The 20,002-nt window shown below is 48.4% G+C and overlaps 1 protein-coding gene and 1 long non-coding RNA gene across 3 annotated transcripts in view; both read left to right on the forward strand.

Moving 5' to 3' along the window:
* Positions 1-20,002, forward strand: part of ATF3 (activating transcription factor 3) — a 103,797-nt gene that overhangs the window by 64,640 nt on the left and 19,155 nt on the right. Inside the window, exon 4 of one of the 2 annotated variants that reach the window (XR_014266443.1) lies at positions 14,631-14,799. Coding sequence is in view for 1 of the 2 variants with exons in the window: in XM_082472147.1 (XP_082328273.1) it covers positions 14,631-14,705 (75 nt within the window). In the remaining variant the exon portion in view is untranslated. Of the gene's footprint in view, positions 1-14,630; positions 14,889-20,002 lie in introns of those variants that run through there. The other variant, XM_082472147.1, reaches the window with a different exon arrangement.
* Positions 7,968-13,513, forward strand: LOC309665703. The gene is made up of 3 exons (XR_014266643.1): positions 7,968-10,673; positions 11,967-12,071; positions 12,782-13,513. It is a non-coding gene; the product is annotated as an uncharacterized lncRNA (long non-coding RNA).

Raw genomic sequence — 20,002 nt, forward strand, 5'->3', positions numbered from 1 at the left:
GTTGTTCAATGGTCAATTTATAACATGCATGCAGGAAAGTGTGCCATCGTAAGCATACCACTCGATGACATTTCACAAGATAAGCAACCCCACAAAACTAGCACCTGGCGAAGAATCAGAACATCACTGCAACTCTGGAAGTGCCCCCTTGCAGTCACTCAAGGGTAACCACTACCCTAGCTTCCAACACCATAGATGAATGTTGTTTGCTTTTCAACCTTACGTAGTGGAATCACAGAGAATGTACTCTTTGACTCTGGTTTCTTTCCCTTAACATCATATTTATGAGGTTTGTGCATGACTTTCCTGGCGATCGTCCATTTATTTTCACTGCTATACAGTATTCCATTGTGTGATGATACTACAACTTATTCTGTTATTAAGTTATTATCAGTTTTGGGCTATTAAAAATAGTGCTATTATGAACATTTATATACAGAGCTGTTGGTAAAAATATACATAAACTTCTGTTCGGCATATACATAGGAATGGAATTGAATATATGCATATGTTCAGCTTCTGATTATACTGCCAAGCTATTTTCCTTCCAAAATGACTGTGGAAATAATAATTCCCACCAGGAATGTATGAAAGTCCTGTTGTTCCACATCCTTGCCAACATTTGAAACTGTTTACCTCTTTCCTTTTAGCCATTCAGGTGGGGTAGAGTGACTTTTCTCCCTTTTTCATGATAAAAATATACTTAAAAATATATAATATGGTGACCTACAGAAAATGGTAGTTTTGTTGTAATGTCCTTAATAGGCAAAATTTAAAGTTGGTTTCCAAATTAATTTTGAAATTTCACACATCTCTGAAATCTTTAAAGTCTTGTTTATACATTTTTAAGGATTTTTCATTGCAAGGGAGCTTATATTTTTAAACATCTCCTACCATCCTGTGCCAGTACGTTTTGCTTTATAACAAACTACCCCAAAGCTTTGTGGCTTAAAACAACAGTCATTTTCTTACATTTTATAGATTCTTCTACATGAGAAATCTGGGTAGGACTCAGTGGGGCAAATCTTCTGTTCTTCGTGGTATCAAGTGAGGTTGGTCAGTAGTCTGGCCTGGAGAGTCAAAAGTAGCTTCATCCACGTATCTGGTGCCTTGAGGGAAATGGCTGGAAGGTGGGCCTCAGCTGGGACTGTCAACGGGAATGCCTACATGTGGCCTCTCCAGCATGATGGTCTCAGGTAGTCAGATGGCTTCCCTCAGATGGAGTGACCCAAGATAACCAAGTGGAAGCTGCTTCTGACTGAGCCTCAGAAGTCACCCAGCGTTAACTTCTACCACATTCTGTGGTTACAAGCAAGTCATAAGGCCAGGCCAGATTTGAAGGGAGAGGAACTAGACTCCGACTCTTGACAGGGAAATGGCAAGATCACAATGTGAAAGAACATGGGGGGTGGCAATATCATTGTGGCCCTCTGTGGAAAATACAGTTTGCCACTTCCCACCCCTACCCCCATCCTAACAAAGTAAACCTGGCCCGGATGTGCCCGAGGAGCCCTGAGGTAGCTGTGGTGGCCCCCTTAGCCCCCACTCTTATGCTCTTCCGTCTTCCTCATTTTCACTTTATTTTTTTACTCCCCTCCCTTCCTCTCCCCTATCAGTTAGCTAAACTCACAAGGACTCCCACTGAACCTTTCGTAATCCCTTCCTCCTCATCTCTCCCCACATACCTTCAGGCTCTTTGTCCTCTGAGTGATAGATTACTGGAACACCTACAACCATATGAGGTCAGGCCCAGAAGTATCTTGACTAATCCCACGGGCACTTTACAGATGAGGAAGTTGAGGCCTAGAGAGGAAAGGGACTTTCCCAAGGTCCTACTTCAAGTAAGTAGCAGAGTTCTGGCTAGCGCAGCACAAAATACAGCCTACAATGGGTCTTAAAGAATGTCAACACTTGCTTTCCACTTTGGACTTCCTGAAACTAAAGCTACTCGTTTCTGTTTCATGTTCATTGCCTCACCATCACAATGTCCTTTTGGCCTCTTGGTTCAGGAGCGAAATCAATGCTGGCAGGCTTCTGTGCCCAGAGAGGCCTGTCCCAGCCCTGGCCTGGGTGTCAGCCTTCAGAGATGGATGGAGGGAGTGGGGAACACAGACACAGCAAGCTGGGATCCATATAACCAGCCCCCTCCAACCACCTCCTTGTACCCCAGACACAAGTAGCTTCTTTTGATCCCAAAGTCCAAGAAGTCCCTGAATTCAAGAATCAACTAGCAGCCAGTTTTGAAATGTTCTGGGCATCCAGGATTTAACTTAGGCTGGTGATGACTGAAGTCAGGCTGAGGATAAATTGGAGGGGATGTAAAACAAGAAGACACAACTTTTAAGGCCAGGTCCAAGAGACAACAACTCTGTTACATTGAAGTCTATTTCCTCCGTTCACTTCAAACAAGCGGACTAGGGGCCCAGAGCAGGGATCCCAGGCTGGGCTATCAGACATCCCATAGCATCAGCAGCTGGATCTTTTTTTTTTCGGCCGTGCCTCGAGGCATGTGGGATCCTAGTTCCCCAACCAGGGACTGAACCCTTGCCCCCTGCAGTGGAAGCACGGAGTCCCAACCAGTGGACCGCCAGGGAGTTCCCAGCAGCTTGATCTTGAGGGAAGAGCAAGGGCTGGAGAAAAAGCACGCGGCTGGCACGTTGTTCTGGGATCTGAGTGGTGATGATGTGGAGAACAGTCTGCTAAGAAGCCTCTCAGAACTCTTTGTAATCCACCAGCCCAGTGCTTTCGGCCCCAGAGAGCAGTTCTGCAAGTCGGTGATAAGCTGAGAGTGGGACACAGGTGTGCTGTCAGGGAAGTCACCTTAGGCCAACAGTGAGAGTCCCCAAGGCTGTCTGAGTGCCCGGGACAGAGGGAGAAGTGGCATCTGTGGAGGACTCTGTTGAGAAGAAGGGATTGAAGTAATTCTTTTCAATTGGTACAGCCTGTAGCCTCCTTTAGGGGAGTGGCCATGTCTTACTGCTTCTGAGTCCCCAGGGGCAGCACACATATTAGAGGCTCCGTAAATGTTTGTTTTAAAGACCTACAGTCCCCAGTCCATCTGTCATTCTCCTGCATCCAGGCACAACGGTGACCTTCCACAGTCCCTGCTGCCCTCCTTCCAGCAGCCCTCTGCCAGCTCTAAGTGATGGGAGGCCCAGGACATGGAGAGAGACCATTAATAATGTTCAGTCCCTTCTTGCCTGCGATGCCAGGCCCTCCCCAGGGGCCCTCTATTGGGAGTGACAGAAACAAGTCACGAAGGGTCCCATGCCTTTCTTTCTTGTTGGGGTCCCTTTCTCCAGCCAAACGAACACAGGAGCCATTTCTTTTCCTTCATACTCCCCTGCTGGAGGGAGGAAAAAAAAAAGGGAACCATCATCAGCTAACACTGTTATTTCCTAGCCTGTGGTTGGCCAGAGCCCATGCCTGGCCCTTGCCCACACGGTCTGCTGCTGTGGCTGCATCAGCTTGAGTAGAAATTGTGTGAGCAGCTGCCACACTGGGCACAGGGCCAAGAAATTAGCAGCCCACCCCGTGTTTCTCTCCAAGTTCTGCAATCTTTTTCACTGCATCTTATTTGGGGCTGCCGCATACGATAATGTTTGTATCGATTGACTCCTTCCTCTCAGACAGCTGCTGTTCTAAGACCTCTATAGGGATTATTGTGTTTAGTTCTTTCTCCACAGCTCTATGAAGTAGGCAATGTTATTCCCATTTTACAGATGAAGAAGCTGAGGCACAGATGAGTTCACATACCTTACCCAAGATCCCCAGTGGTGGAGCCAGGATCAAATCCCAAGGGGTCTGACACCGAAGTCCACACTCCTGACCCCACCATGGGCTGACTCCACGGACTGCATGGCCTTAGAAGGTATCAGACCCTACACTATGGAGAGTAGCCAGTCTACAGCCAGCAGTCAATCAACTCCGTGGCTTAGAGACATGTGTGGTACTTAGGACAGTGGGTGCTGCACCAGGTGCCAGCCTCCCCCGGCTGTGAGGGCCACTCCACCTCCCTCTGCTCCTCTGCCAGGCAGCACCCTTCACTCAGGTTCAAGAGTGTCGTGGCCACTGGGGAAATGAGTGGTATTTGTGGACGGGGTAGCTTGCTCCTTCTGGAAAAGCAACCCAAAGTCCTGTCCTGCTGTCATCTGTCTCATCTGGAACCACTTTAAAATCTGTCATCTGCACTTTCAGGCTGTGACACCTCAGAGACCCAAGGGATGACTTTCCAGACCCCAGCAAGACACCCCAGTCTAACACCCACCTGGCGAGAGAAGATGGAAATGGCTCCTGGGAAACCCGCCTGGCCACACGCTCTCTAGGACCGTTAGCTTGCTAGCTAGCAGATGTCCACCGTGTGCCATCCTAACTGGCCATGCAGTGCTCGCCACCAACTTGCCTCTACTTACCCACCCACTCTTGCTCCTTCTTCCCTCTTCCCTTTGTCCCCGCCCCATGGGCTCTCTCTGTCTCCACTGAAACGCTCTGTCTCACTGGGACCTTCCACATCTGCTCCCACCCCTGCCCCCAGCTTCGCTCCCTCCTGACCTTTACTCAGATCTGAGGATGCCTCCTCCCACCGGCCCACGCTGAGGACCTGCAGGCCAAGGGGACGACGGAACCTCCTGCCTACAAGTCAGGGCTGCTGCACTCTCTCTGGGGATGACGCCACCTCCCTCATCACCTCCCTGGGGCACAAAAGCTGAGTCCTTTTGCTTAAATTCCCTGGGTTGCTTTCGACGGCATGCTAATTTATGCAAACTGAACGCAAATGAGTATAGAAAGCTATGTGACCCTGGATTTACTGGAAATCAGCAGCTCCCCTGATGGGAAGACTTAGGGAAATTCTGGAATCTACTTCCCAAGAGAAATTTAAAAATAGAGTGGCCTCCAGTTGGGGTTTGGGGAGGGATGTGGCTGGAAGTCATTCGGAGAAAGAAGCACAGTCTGGGTTCCCTGTCATTAGTAAGTGACCCAGCAAAAGTCAGAGGAAGAGAAAGCATCTGGCTGCCAAGCCTTCCCCCCTTTTCCTCTCCCGGCTCTGAGCTCTGGTTCAGCCCCACGCCCTACCAAAACCTCCCAACGGGGTACACAGTGGAGGGCAGAGCACCCAAGGCATTACTGCATCTCTGAAACAAGGCATTATTTATGTCCCACTCCCCAGGACAACACTCTGCTATTCTCCTCTCTTCTTGCATCTCCTACATTGACCCCCCTTCTACTTGTCCTTATTGGGTATGGCTGGTCAAGTGAACAGAATGTTCTGCAACCTGGCCAGAGGGGTTAGGCAGCAGTCTGCATGTTCCAACAAAGAAGACCTCAGAGGATAGCTCTGGGGTAGGTCAACTCAGGCACGAAGCCTTAGGCACCTCATTTGCAGGAGGACCATTCCAAGAAAGGACAGGAGAGAAGAAGGTGGCCCCAGAAGCAACAGCTTCCGTTCTTCTGCCCCTAGGCTGGGAGGTGCTGAGTAACTCCAAAAGGTAGAAACTGACCTTTTCTTAAAGATTTCAAGAGAAGGAAATATTTTTTCCAAAATCTTTCCAACAGACTACTAAGCGTCATCAGAATGTTTTTACTTATATTAACATAATTGCTTGGTGCTGCCATGGCAGTCATTTTCTTCTGGTTCTTTCCTCCAGGTAACTAGAGTACGGATGCTTCTGGTTTTTAAGGTAATACTCCAGAAAACACATGTCATGAAAAGGCATGTCACTCCCTTAACACATGTCATGAAAAGACCTTAAGACAAACTCCCCCAAGATTCAGGGACCGCCTCACTGCTTCACTGAAAGGAGATGATCCACACTGAACCCTCCACTCCAGGGAACAGGAGCTGTGTTCTCATCTGTGTTCCCCTAACTTGGTAGAAAGTTTATTGAAGGCCAAAACTTTCAACTAGTCAGTATTTGGGGCTACTCAGAGGAAAGAAAACATGCTCTTCCATATATTTAAAAGGGAAGGGCACACTGTGTATCAAGCATGTTATATACATTATATCTTTTAAGTCTTACAACTATCCCAATAGATGTGTATCATTCCCATTGTACAGATGAGGAAACTAAGGCTAAGAGTTAAAGGCATTTGCCCAAGGTCACAGAGCTGATGAATGGTTCTGGCAGAACCTTCTACTGCTCATTAGTATCCATTGTCTCCTTTTCTTTCCAGGCACGTCTTAAACTATATTTCCTGGTCCTCTTGCTATTAGGCTGACCGCATTACTGAATTCTGCCAGTGAAACAGGGACAGAAGTGATCTTGCCACTTCCGGTCCTAGTCCATAAAAATCTTGGTCCATCGTGCCCTTTCCCATCACTATCTGGATGACCCAGGGCACCAGGAAGCCATAAAGATGGGAGGCGCTGCTCCCTGAGTGACCAGAGCACCCGTCACCTTGTCCTCCGCTACCTGCACTGCACTGTGACTTGGATGAGGCAAACCTTCACCGTGTTAATCCACTAAGAGTTTAGTTTGTCCTGACAGCATGGTGAAGGCAAGATCTGAAACCAAATCCACCAGACGCTAAAGACCATCCTCTCTCATTAAGACATACTGCCACAAATACAGCAGAAATATAAAAGCCCATCTATAAAATATTATCTAATCCCACAGTTCACCTCTCTCCCACCATGCCTCTCCCACAAACAAGAATTAGATTCCTGAAGATTTCAGAGGAAGTTGGGTAAACAAAAACATAAAATCAAGCAAGCAATTGACAAATATTTGTTGACTGCACACTACCTGCCAAGCATAGACAAATCTACTTTTGTTGTCACCTTGAGGTCATGAACTCTGCCCTTTGCTCTCCCGGATGGGAGGGGAGCAGAGGACAAGGTGGGAGGTAAGTCTATGCCTGTTCTTTTCAGCAATGAGATTCTCCTTGGTTCTCCCAGTGTGTTAATGAGCTACCTGGGGGGTGTCTGACTTTACGTTTGAGAAGAAGAATAGACTTTCGATCTGAAAAACACTTTTTAAATTTAAAATACATTTGCAAATGAAGCAACTGACAAAGGATTAATCTCCAAGATTTACAAGCAGCTCATGCAGCTCAGTAACAAAAAAACGAACAACCCAATCCAAAAATGGGCAGAAGACCTAAATAGACATTTCTCCAAAGAAGATATACAGATTGCCAACAGACACATGAAAGAATGCTCAACATCATTAATCATTAGAGAAATGCAAATCAAAACTACAATGAGATATCATCTCACACCGGTCAGAATGGCCATCATCAAAAAATCTAGTAACAATAAATGCTGGAGAGGGTGTGGAGAAAAGGGAACACTTTTGCACTGTTGGTGGGAATGCAAATTGATACAGCCACTATGGAGAACAGTATGGAGGTTCCTTAAAAAACTAAAAATAGAACTACCATACAACCCAGCAATCCCACTACTGGGCATATACCCTGAGAAAACCATAATTCAAAAAGAGTCATGTACCACAATGTTCATTGCACCTCTATTTACAACAGCCAGGACATGGAAGTGTCCATCATCAGATGAATGGATAAAGAAGATGTGGCACATATATACAATGGAATACAATGGAATATTACTCAGCCGTAAAAAGAAATGAAATGGCGGTATTTGTAGTGAGGTGGATGGAGTTAGAGTCTGTCATACAGAGTGAAGTAAGTCAGAAAGAGAAAAACAAATACAGTATGCTAACACATATATATGGAATCTAAGAAAAAAAAAAAAGGTCATGAAGAACATAGTGGCAAGAAGGGAATAAAGACACAGACCTACTAGAGAATGGACTTGAGGATATGGGGAGGGGGAGGGGTAAGATGTGACAGGGTGAGAGAGTGGCATGGACATATATACACTACCAAATGTAAAATAGATAGCTAGTGGGAAGCAGCCGCGTAGCACAGGGAGATCAGCTCGGCGCTTTGTGACCACCTAGAGGGGTGGGATGGGGAGGGTGGGAGGGAGGGAGACGCAAGAGGGAAGAGATATGGAGGTATACGTATATGTACAACTGATTCACTTTGTTATAAAGCAGAAACTAACACACCATTGTAAAGCAATTATACTCCAATAAAGATGTTTAAAAAAATAAAAAAAATACATTGGGACTTCCCTGACGGTCCAGTGGTTAAGACTACGCACTTCCACTGCAGGGGGCGCAGGTTTGATCCCTGGTCAGGGAACTAAGATCCCACATGCGTGAACACAATAAAAACACTGAGCATTAAAAAAAAGGAATGTAACTATATATTCAAAGGAGATTTTTAAATTCTTTTAAAAATAAAATAAAATACATTATTTTCCTGAAGCTTCACATTTTACAGATGGGCAGACTGAGACTCAGAGAAGCTTAGAAACAGCCCCAGGCCACAGTGACAGAAGTTAAATTTGAACTCAGCTTTGTCTGATTCCAAAGTCCTTGCTCATTGCACTATGCCAGTGTTTCTTAAACTGGGCTGCTCTTCAGAATCACCAGGGGAATAGTTAAAACACAGATTCCTGGGCTTGGCGCCAGACTCCCAAATCACTGACCTGGGGCAGGCTTCAGCAATCTCTCTTCCCACACACCCCAGGCCTGAGTGAAGACCAGCCAAGTTTGGGATCCACTTCTCTGCACCTCGCAGTGGGAAAGCTAAGAGGGTACATGGATGCCAAGGGAGCGGAGGGGAAGAGAACAGAAGAGGGCCTTCTATGGCCTTGTCCAGGGCTGGCCCTGCTCACAGTTGAGATCCTGGCCATGAGACCCAGAGGACAATTAACGAAAGCAAGAAAAGGCCTTTTGACTCAGCTGTTTTCCTTACATCTCTGCTGTGCAAAGAGGGTATCATGCCTGTGGAATTCTGCTGCATCCACAGGCATCTCCAGACCTATTTTTTAAATTCGCCAGGAATGAAGAAAGAAAAGTCTGCCAAAGTTCAGAATATGCTAGTCATTTTCCTGATTCAGTAAAACTGCCTTGATTTAGTGTTCACTGCTTCCAAGCCTGTGCTCTCTGAGAGGTGGCTGGGATGAAACTGACTGCCACACTACCTTGGAAGCCAATTCATGAAGAATGGAGACAAAACCGGCAGGAGGGTACTGTTTAGCCCTGAAGAACTGAATGGCTACTTGAAGAAACATTTTAGCATATCTGTATATATCAATAGGCACTACAGGAGCTCTGCTGGGGAACAGTAATAACTGCTGCCATTAACTGAGAGCTTAGTTTGTACAGGTTCACAATCTCTTATCCATAGGTTGACCCTATAATTTAACATCCAAACTGAGCAATTGTGAAAGTGAAAGTTGGGAGAGCTATTAATAATTTCACCAGGACAAGGGTAAACCAGAATATCCCAAGCAAACTGGGATGTATGATCACTCTATCCAAAACCCTGAGCCAAATGGATTTCAAATTCAGACTTTTAGAAGATTTTATAGGTAATACTGTACTTGTGTGTGTATCACACACACATACAAATACCCTAGAGGGATCCAGGGCAGCACCTCATGATCAAACATTATATTTCTGCAGCAAATATATGAATATTCACAAGAGGGATAAACAGACACTTCAGGTCAAATTGTGCCATCTAATGATTTCTGAAAAATACTTGTTTTCAGAAAAATTTTTTTCAAATTGTGGCAAGAGCTTGTGGACCTGTACCAAGAGCTTTAAGTACTTTCCATAGTGTAACAGAGATGCTAGCTGTCCCACTGTAAAGGTCCTCCCCTTCTTTGATAGTAGGTAAGTGCGCCCATGGCCGTCTGGAATAAAGACTACATTTCCCAGTGTTCCTTGAAGCTAGGTGTGGTCATGTGACTGAGGTGTGGCCAATGAGATTTGTAAGTGGAAAGATGTGATCAGGACAGCCCACAAGTACAGGTACAGATGTACCTGTTGTTGACAGAGGGCATCCATTCTGATTAATTGAAATCCATGTTGTAAATACTTTGAAAATTACTTCTGGTGCGCAAAAACTTCTAGGAAGTCTCTTTAGAGAGATGGGTATGCTCTTCTCCCCCCCCCCCCCCCCACTCCTTCCTCCTGGCTGGAGTGTGGACATGATGGTTGGACCTTGAGCATCCACATCACTTTTGACCACGAAGCTGAGGGCCACAGCTTCTGATGAACCAGAAAGCTGGTAGGATCCTGGGTCTGGATAACTCCCTGGATGGCCTACCTCTGGACTTTTTATGTGAGAAAATAAAACCTTTTTGATTTACAGCACAATTCATTTGTATTTTCTGTTACTCACAAAGGAACCTGTATTCTAGGATTTGCTCTTGGCCATGTCTCAAAATCTCAGATGGTGATCATGTTTATTTCTCATTCAAAGGCCTGCAAGTGGGCTGCGGTGGCTCTGCTTCAGACTGCGGGTCGTGTTCACGTCTGCTCCACGCGTCTCTGAATTCTGGGACTAGGGGACGCTCAGGACGTGCTCTGTGTGTCAGGGTGAAGCTCAACCACACGAGCACATTTACAGCTTCTGCTAATGTTATGCTCCATTCCTTTGGCCAAAACAAGTCACAGGACAGCCCAACATCAAGGGGAGGGGACGAGGATGAAGTGAACACCTGCAGGTGATCATCTACAGAACTGATACACGTGTGACCCCGTCCTACTGCCGCACTCGCACCAGGGGCTTCCAGGCATCACCCCTAGCATCGCAGCGAGCCAGCCGCTCGTCCTGATCACTTCCCGTAATTCCTGGTATGCTGCCCTCCCCGCCCCTAACCCCCAGAGGGCACTACCAAGGGGAGGGCCACAGGACAAGATGTCCTTCTGTTTGGTGTCCTGTCTCTGTGCTCTCCTCAAGACCACACACCAGGCTACGCCAGCGCACCTGAGGGAGAGGTTACGCGGGGGGGCCCTCCTACCTCACATCTGTGTCTGTCTCCCAGGGGCCGCCTTCTTCCGAACCTCCTCCGAGAGTTTCCACCCTGTGTTGTGCGCAGCCCCTGCCCCACAACCAGGGAGAGCGAGGGGACTTCTGGAAATGTCCTCAGAAGAGTAAGGAAGTGCATTTCCCACAAACCTCTCCTCGGGCCTTACTGTGCAACCCCAGGTCCCACCCCCGCCAAACAGTAACTGTTTGAGGAGAGGTTTAAGTAAATTAGCCTCAGGCACACCCGAAAGCCTGAAGGAAAATACCGAGAGAAGCTGGGGGGAGGGGGTGGATGCTGGGTGTGTTGCCCACTTAGCCAGTAGGGAGCTGGGTTTGAGGAAAGAAAAGATGGGCAGATTCTGCCACTAACTGGCAGTGTGACCGCCGGCAACCCCTTTTCCAGGCCTCCACATCTTTCTTTGTTAAAAGAGGGGGTTATTCTTGATGGCATTTAAGGTGTCTTCCAGTTCTGACAGGTTGTGACCTAAGGGGGAGGGAATGGGAAGGAAGAGCCAGAGGGTGGGTGTCTAGAAGGACACACACGGTCAGGCCCAGGGAGCTGGGCTAGCATGAGGCTGAAGTTCATGTCCTTTGGCCCTTTTCAAATTGTAACGCCCACCAAGCTCAGCCTTTACCTGCCTCTGGGACCCATTCAGGGCCATGGTCTAAGGTCACAAAAACTGTCCCCAGCAGGGGGATCCATCGGCACTGACTACAGTATGATGACACCCCTGGGCGTTGTAGCAGCTCTGGCCTCAGTGCTCACCACTCCCTGCCTTAAGGTCCAGCAACTCTAAACTACCTTTAGTTCCCAGCACACACCTGGTGACTTTTGGTCTCCAGGCTCTTACTTGCGCAGTCCCCTCTCCCTGGGATACCACTGTCTCTTGATCTCCTGTCCCCCACCCCACCTTTCCCGGCCAATGCCTCCTCATCCTTTGCAGTTCAGTTTCATCCCCACCCAGGTTCAGTGCTCCTCCACATTGCTCCTGTAATGCTTCATCAGTGCACTCACTACCATCTGCTTGTGTAACTGTCCTGCCCTACTAGACTCTGAGCTTCTTGAGGGCAGAGACCATGTCTTATCCATTTTCTTTCATGCCCTTTATCTTTCATAGCACCTGACACATGACAAAAGAGCAATCTATGATTGATGAATGAATGAACGAATGAACGAAGGAACTGGGAAAGAAAAAAGCTGGAAGGAATGTCATACATGGATGGTAAAGACTAACTTTAGCTTCCCACCCCTTCTATTTGCTACACACATCATATCTGTAGTCCAGGGAAATCACGCTGAATAAACACCAGAGGTGGTCTTTAAGCCAGGAAAAAGAGATCGCCAAGGGAAGAAGCACTGTGTCTGATTGGAGGGAAATGAACGCCTTGCCTTAATGATGGTGGGGGAGAGAGTGAGTTTGGGGTGCGAGGTCTAGGAGGGGCAGGACAGTCAGGAAAGGAGTCTTTGAAGAAAGCAGGCCTTCACGGGGTCATTGAGAATGTTGGGCTTGGTGGGCAGATGGAAACTGAGCTGTCACACATCCATGGCTCCACCTGGGCAAGGAAGAGGCTCTGAGGAGGAAATCTGAGTGTGTGAGGGGTATGTGAGGGCAGAGTGAGAACTTCAGCTGGGTTCCTGAGTCACAGAGGAATCCAGGTGGCAGAAGGAGGGTGGGCTCCCCTTCTCCCCTCTCTCACTCCTCTTTGGCTGTGCAGGGTTGCTTCAGGCCTGGTGCTGTGAGCACGGGGGTCAATCCCTCCCGTGGAGCTCCTGGTAAGAGACTTTGTGATGGTCCCTCAGGAGGCTACTTAGTGGGCCTGATAAGCGGCGGGGCGGGGGGCGGGGTTTAAAGAAGATGATTAAAATTGCATAGTAATTAGATTTGAATATTCTAGTCAGGAGTTTTATTGATAAGAGAATGTTTCTTTTTAGATGATGTGACAACCACCATTGTTGAGTTTCTCCGCCAAAGTTGAGTGTGCACCGGGAGGAAAGATATTAAATACCTGAAGCGTCTAAATTGTAGTGAATGTAGGAAAGGACATTTGACGTGCCCTAAGCTGACGATCCCCACCCCCATGGGCCCCCAAGAAGAGGGGACCTCGTCTGTCCCTAAGTGTAAGCATGAATCGAACCCTGAAGCCTCCCGCAAAGAGGTCACTTAGCACCAATTAAAATCCAGGCCATTACCTCAGCGACTCCGTGGCTTCATCCTCTCCAGAAGCAGGAACAGCCGGCACAGGATTCTCAAGGCTGACTGGACTGGCACCAGGACCCAATTTCACTTCAACGCACATCGCAGGAGGCCGGCGCCGACTGCGGGCACCGCCCACGCAACGGTTTGTGCGATGTGCGCAGGTGTGAGTGTGCGCATGCGCAGGTGCGAGTGTGCGCATGCGCACCACCGGCTGTCCGCACTCTTGCCCCATCCTTTCCTCCATCCCAGATCCGGGTACCTGCATTCAGGGCTGATGAAACAGGGCTGTGTAAACTTGTATTCAACTCATTTTAATTGAAGGTCCTGCGGATGACCAGAAATTTTGCCTCAATTCAATAGAACTTGTAAAATGCAAGACCACCTGCTTCTCTCCCCCTAACCAACTCAACACATCGCCAAGTCACTGGAGATGTAACCTGGGCCCCTCAGGAGCCTCTGCTCCTATCAATGTCTTATCTGGGCGGGGGGCGGGGGCGGGGGCGGGGGCGGGCGATGGCGGGGTGGGGGCGGGGACGGGGCTTCAGAAAAGACCCAAGGGAGAAGCAGCTGCGGTTAAGGCCCTGAGATCAAACTCCTCCCCAGTCCAGCTTCCTCAGAGACGATATTCCTTCTAATGTTTGTTGTTTGTTTTAACCATATTCTTCTAATTCCTTGAAGTTGCGAATGGCTAACCACACTGCCAACTTGGCTGACATAAACAGATATTAGTGTTGTAAATAAACTGAACTTACCCAACAGTTAATAAGACTTGCAAAATGATATGGAGCATATAGTCATTACTTTGCTTCCTGGTAATTAATCAGGGTGGAAATAAATAAGCCCAACCACTGCTTCCCAAGGACTGCATCTCCCAAGCCACAGGCTTCACAGAGGCTTTTCTAATTCCTGGATATTAGCTGTGCTGTCTGGCTTTGTGTTGGCTGTGCAGCCTCCAACTCCTCTTTCCTATTGGATGAGAATATCCCATTGGATAAGGTCTTGGTAAGTGGCTACTTTGGAGACTAAACAGGCCAGGTGCTCCTCTCTGCACCCAGGTGTCCAGGTCATAGGCCTGAATCCCGGCCTGATTCAATACTATACTTCTGCCAAGACTTGTCTTGAACAAGTGATGCAAAGCACAGAGGCACTAGAATTCTTTCCCAGTGATGAGGGGTCTGTACCAGGCCATTCTGGCTGAAAAGCGTTTATTTCAAAAGCTCCTGCTATTTTCTGCCTATTTGCTCCAGGCCCCACCCTATATTTTCCTCCCAATAAATTCCCTTTTTGGTTACAAAAACCAGACACTGTTTCTTTCTCCTGAAAGCATTCCCCCTGTAACCCACCAAACAGCTGCTCCAAACCTTTCTTGCTAACAGAATCCCAAGTTTTCAATTGTTCATACATCCATCAGGCCCAAGTAGATGGATCATGATTGGTCAGTCCCATCCCTTTGTCCAGTGATTGGTTTAAGATTAGACCTGTGACACAGTTCTGACCAGAGACCCAAAAAGAAGCTACTAGAGCTTCTGAGAAAGATTTTCCTCACTGATTGCACCCTTACCCCTTTTCTTCCTACTTGAGAAGCTGCTACATGAGAAGGGAAGCTTGGAGCCACTGCAGCCATCTTGCCACCATGAGGGAAGACAGCAGCAGCCGTGAAGAAGGCAGAGAGAGAAGGTGGAAGAGCCTGAGTCCTCGATGATCTCTCAGAGATTCCACATCAATCCTGGGATCACCTCCCTCTGATCTGCAGGTTTGCTGTGATGAATCAGCCTGATCATTTAGTTCTTTATTCCAAGTGTTTTGTTATTTGCAGCTGAAACATCCTGATATACTGATTCATTAAATTTCACTGTTTTCCAAAATAATTACTCACACATTGTTGGAGCTAGAAGAGGAGCTAGCAGATCAACTAGCTTTGAGTCACTTTGTGATAGAAGAACCTGAGGGAGATGTAGAGACAGAACCAAAAGGAGAAACTTGGCCTCCCAGGTCTTGCCCCATAGCAGATTCCCCAACACCCTGAGGAGACTGAGCATCCTGGGCAGGGCAATGGTGAGGAACCAGGGTTCAGAGCCTGGATCCTGGCATCTGAGAGTCATGGGCAAAGGGGCGAAAAAGAAGGGCAGAGTAGACTAAGCTTGAGCAGGGCTGTGGCCAGAGACACCTGAAACACCAGAGCCTGAGGAAGGGCAAGATGTGTGTCCAGCTCTTTCTGTCAGGGTTCATACACACACACACACACACACACACACACACATACATACACTCACAGGCACCCATGCACACACACACTCACAGGCACCCATGCATACATAAACACAGGCACCCATGCATACACATACACACAAACATTCACAGGCACCCATACAAACACACAGTCACAGGCACCCGTGCATACACACACACCACACACACACCCCTTCACCCTGGGCTCCACTTCCCAGCTCCTGGAGCCCAGGGATCTCTTGTTTCCCCACTGGCCTGGCAATGAGGTCCTCTTCCTCTCATGGATGAGTACTCTTTGTGGTTTCTGGTTGGTTTCATGCCCTGTATTTTGCTCTACTTCACAATTTTTCTTACAGCTGTGCTTGGACCAAAGAGAGCTTGAGGAAAGGCTAGAAATTAACTTTTGTACATACTATCTGCAAAGCTGCAAAAGAGTGAACCAAGCCTAGCAGGAATGTCAGCCATGGACAGCAGCCAGCTGGCTGAAATGCCAGTGTGCTGTGATTTCTTCACAGGCTTCACAGAGACCCCTCCACCCGACTCAAAATCATACTTCCTTTGCGTGGGAAATCAGTGCTGAAATTCCACAGTTAGAGATACAATGTAAATATTTCTGGGACGCAAAATGCCCCATAGAACTCTTCAAGGTGGATGACTTTTTATGATCCTTTCAAGAGGGCAGACATTGACAGGAGTATGAGTGGGGTGATGGTTAATTTTATGAGTCAACTTGGCTCAGCCACAGGATGCCCAGATATCTGATCAAACATTATTCTGGGTGTTTCTGTGAGGGTGTTTTTGAATGAGTTTAACATTTTAATTGGTAGACTTTGAGCAAAGCAGATTGCCCTTCATAATGTGGGTGGGCCTCGTCCAATCAGTTGAAGGCCTGAATAGAGCAAAAGACCAGCCTCTCTCAAGTAAGAGAGAATTCTCCAACTGACTGCCTTCGGAATTCATCTGCAACATTGGCTTATCCTGATTCTACAGCAGATGGCCTTCAGACTGAATCTAGCACTGGTGCTCCTGGGTCCTCAGCCTGCCAGCTCAGCAGATTTCTGAGTTGCCAGCTTCCATAACTGCATGAGCCAATTCATGTATATATACATACATTCTATATATAAATCTGTTCCTCTGGAGAACCTTGACTGAGTAGACCAGTGTATTGGTGGGTTGAGGGTAGCATCAAAAGATTCCTTTTTTTTTTTACCTAGGGTAGTCTCTACAATCTGTTCTGTTGACAGAGCATACACTGGGGAGCAAGAGGGTGGTGGGGACAGTGATGTCCCATCCAAGGAGAAAAGTTGGGAGAGGGAAAGGGCAGGGAGGAGGGTGGTGGGGTGCGTCAGGCCATAGTGTGGAGGACCTGAACTGTCAGGGTGAGAAGTGTGTAGTTACATTAGTAGTGGCCACTGGGGAGTCACTGGAGGTTCCTGAGGAAGAGAGTGACATAATCCAAAAGCTAAATCTGGTGGCTCTGTGGAGAGGGACTGAACAGGGGCGCTGATGTCAGGGAGCCCAGGGAAAACATAACGAAAGGCTGAACTTGGGCATGAGGAGATGGTAGAAAGTTCACGAGGAAGGAACAGAATAGAATCCAGGTTGACCAGGCCACCAAGGACATGTAGGAGGAATGCTAACTCCAGTAAGGGAACTAGAAAGTGAGGCCAGGGAGCTGGTTTGTGGGGAAGAAATACTGAGTGTAAGGTACTTGTAGGTCGTCCAAGTAGAGATATTATTGGAATTATTATTGACTGATGCATATTGAGAACATACTATCTTCTGGGTACCGTGTTAAGCGCTTCACACTCGTTATCTCATTTAATCCTCACAGCATCCCATTGGGTAGATATTATTATCCCCCTTTTACAGATGAGGAAACTGAGACTCTGAGAAGTTAAGTACTTCCCAAGTTCCCACCGCTAGTAAGAGCCCAGGCTCGTTACTCCAAAGTGCCCAACCACCTCTAGGCTCTGGCAATTGGACAAGAGGTTAGAAGCTAGTCCACGGCCACAGAGATGATGGGGGGGGGGGGAGGGTCTTAGGAACGCCCTGGGACCTCCAGGAAATTTGGAGGAGGAAAGGGAGAGAAGAACTAGTCTTTATCGAATACCCTTAGACAAGTCACTTCACTGTCACCATCCATCAGTTAGCCTGTAATCAGACCTCAGTTCAGCAGGATTTGAGTGGGGTTTGGAGTTGGTATTGATGTCCCACTACAGCTCACTAGCCACAGTGCCGTTACCTGAATGTGAAAGAGATCCCTTGCGCCTTCCACTTTCCAACTCAAATTCCCAACTTCTTTTTCTTTTCTAATCAATACTTCTTTTCTGGTTGTGAGTGACGGGCAGAACTTTGAAGCAAAATCTGGACAGCAGATGCAGAGGTGGAGGCAGGGTCGGGGGAGCAATTTTGGCGGTCACTGTGCTTTTCAATTATTCCTCTGGAGCTTCAGAGGTAGTCTGGGATGGAGAGGCATTGAAGAGATAAGAGGGTAGACAGGATGGCCAGAGGAAGAGGGGAGATGCTGGAGACAGAGAAACAGGGAAGGAAGGCTCGAGGGAGCTGGGGCCAAGGAAGCATTTACCCTTTCTCCATCCTCACTTTTATTCCCCAGTATCCCCACACTGGGCTTCCTGACTCCCTTTTCATCTTCTAAAAGAAAAAAAACTCAAGAAAACAAACTGAAACCAAGTTGATCTCCTCCCTTTCCAAGCCAGTTCTATGGCCGCAGCTGTCAGTGGCACCTTCTCTTGGTCCCCCGGGCACTAACTTCCATGCTTCCTCCTTCCCCATCCCACATCCCTTCAGGAGCCAAGTTCAGCGCAATTAACCTCAAAAACTTCTCCTTCATCAGGCCTTTCCTGTGACCCCATGAGAAAGGGGGTGAGCCTCGGTAGCCTGGAGGAAAGCTCTGACTCATCCACCCCCCGCCACTCAGAGCCTGATGAGGACTGGGGGGGATGGGTGGGAGGTCACCCACCTTCAGTCCTTCCCCCCTTCAAGTCTGTCTTCCTCACCCGGGCCTGTGCTCCCAGGGCCCAGCACATTCTGGGTTCCTGACTAGTGTTCGCAGAATGAATAAATATAAATGAAGGAACATGAAACAAAAGGTGCTGAGAGCAGAGGCTACTGGATGGAAGAGCCTCCAGTCGCCCCGGCTGGCACGGCAGTGAGTCACATGGCTCTCAGTGAGTCACACGGCTCTCCACACCTCCAAGGCAAAGCTCTGAAAACCATTAGCAGGCCATTAGCTCTGATTCAAGCCCAGCTGGCACGGAGCAGGCTTTAGTCACCCAGCTGCAGAGTTCACACACTGGGTGCCCATCGCTTGGACCAGCAGCCTCACCTCCTGAACCCAACACCCCCAGCCGGGTCCAGTCTCAGACCTCCTGCCATTGCCCTGTTTGGGCAAGACTGTGGGGTGGAAGCTCCTAGCAGGTGGGGTCTTTGTCTCATGGCCTGTGTACCTCCAGGAACAAGCTCGCCAAAGGAAGGAAGATGGGGTTATTCACTGCTCATTAGGTGCCAGCAGCTCCAACACACCGATGTCATTCAGCCCACCCAGCGGCTCTAGGAGGCGGGTCCTCCTCAGCCCTTTGCAAATGAGGAAACAAATGCAGGCTAAGAAGTTGCGACTTCCTTAAACCACACAGCTATTTTGGTAGCAGAGACCCAGGGTTGGTTCAGATTACGTCCTTTTGCTCTCAAGCCCATGTTCCTTCCAACAACCATAAAAACTCAAATGGATCTGGGGCCTGGAGGAGGGAACCCTGGCATCCTGAAGTCCGTGCAGTTAGTGCCCCTTCCCTCCCCGACCCAGGCTGAGTGGGGGAGGGCAGCACCTCCATCTGAGCCTCTCGAGGTGGCTCGCTACTGAGGTGTTGCTATGGCTGGGTCTCTGCAGCCTCTCAGATGCCCAAGATAGGGAAGGGAGGACGCCTTCTGAGACCTGCAGGGCCTGGTATGTGCTGGTTACCAAGGGACGGCCTCCTGGTTCTACCCCAAACCCTGAGGACCTCCTCCTTTTGCTGGGAGCCTTGGAGCCCAGAGCAAACAGCCAGAGGTTAGGACACACGCCACACTCTTGGAAGGACTAAGTGTCCTGTGGGTGAGAAGAGAGGCAGAGCCAATGAGCCTGGCAAGGGGGAGATGATTCGGCCCTTGACCCCAAAGCAGGCTGAGCTGGTTAAGAGAGCGTGCTCGCAATGGGAATTCAGACAGGACAGAAGCCGTCAGAGGGCAGGGCCCAAGGCAGGTTCACAGGGGCCCATCCAGCCTCGGCCAAGCATGCTCAGGTGTCTGAGAGGCGGCTTGAAAGGGCCCCCATCATAGCCGACTCCAGCTGCCTGTGCTCTGCCTTCCAGAGCTCTGTGCCCTTAGCAATCACTGGACCTCTCCGAGAGCCCCTTCCTCCTGATCATCACACACTTCAGAAGGCTAGGATGAGTATCAAATGAGACAGTGCATGTGAGCAAAGCACTGTCCAACGGAGCATATGGAAGAAATGGAGAAAAGACATTCAATTTACGTTTGTTAAATGGAACTGTTCTTACTACTAGCTAGATGTTGGGCTTGCAGCTTTTGCTTGATCGGATTTGGGTTCATATTCCCCCATATCTTGTCATTCTCCCTTTTGATTTGTACTTGGATGGTTGGGGAATCCCAGTGAACATTAATTGCAGGTCTAGTATATGCTAGATTAGTCCTTCTCAAAGTTTGGTCCT

Source organism: Balaenoptera physalus (genome assembly GCF_965194825.1).
Source record: "Balaenoptera physalus genome assembly, chromosome: 1".
Classification (NCBI taxonomy): Eukaryota; Metazoa; Chordata; class Mammalia; order Artiodactyla; family Balaenopteridae; genus Balaenoptera; species Balaenoptera physalus.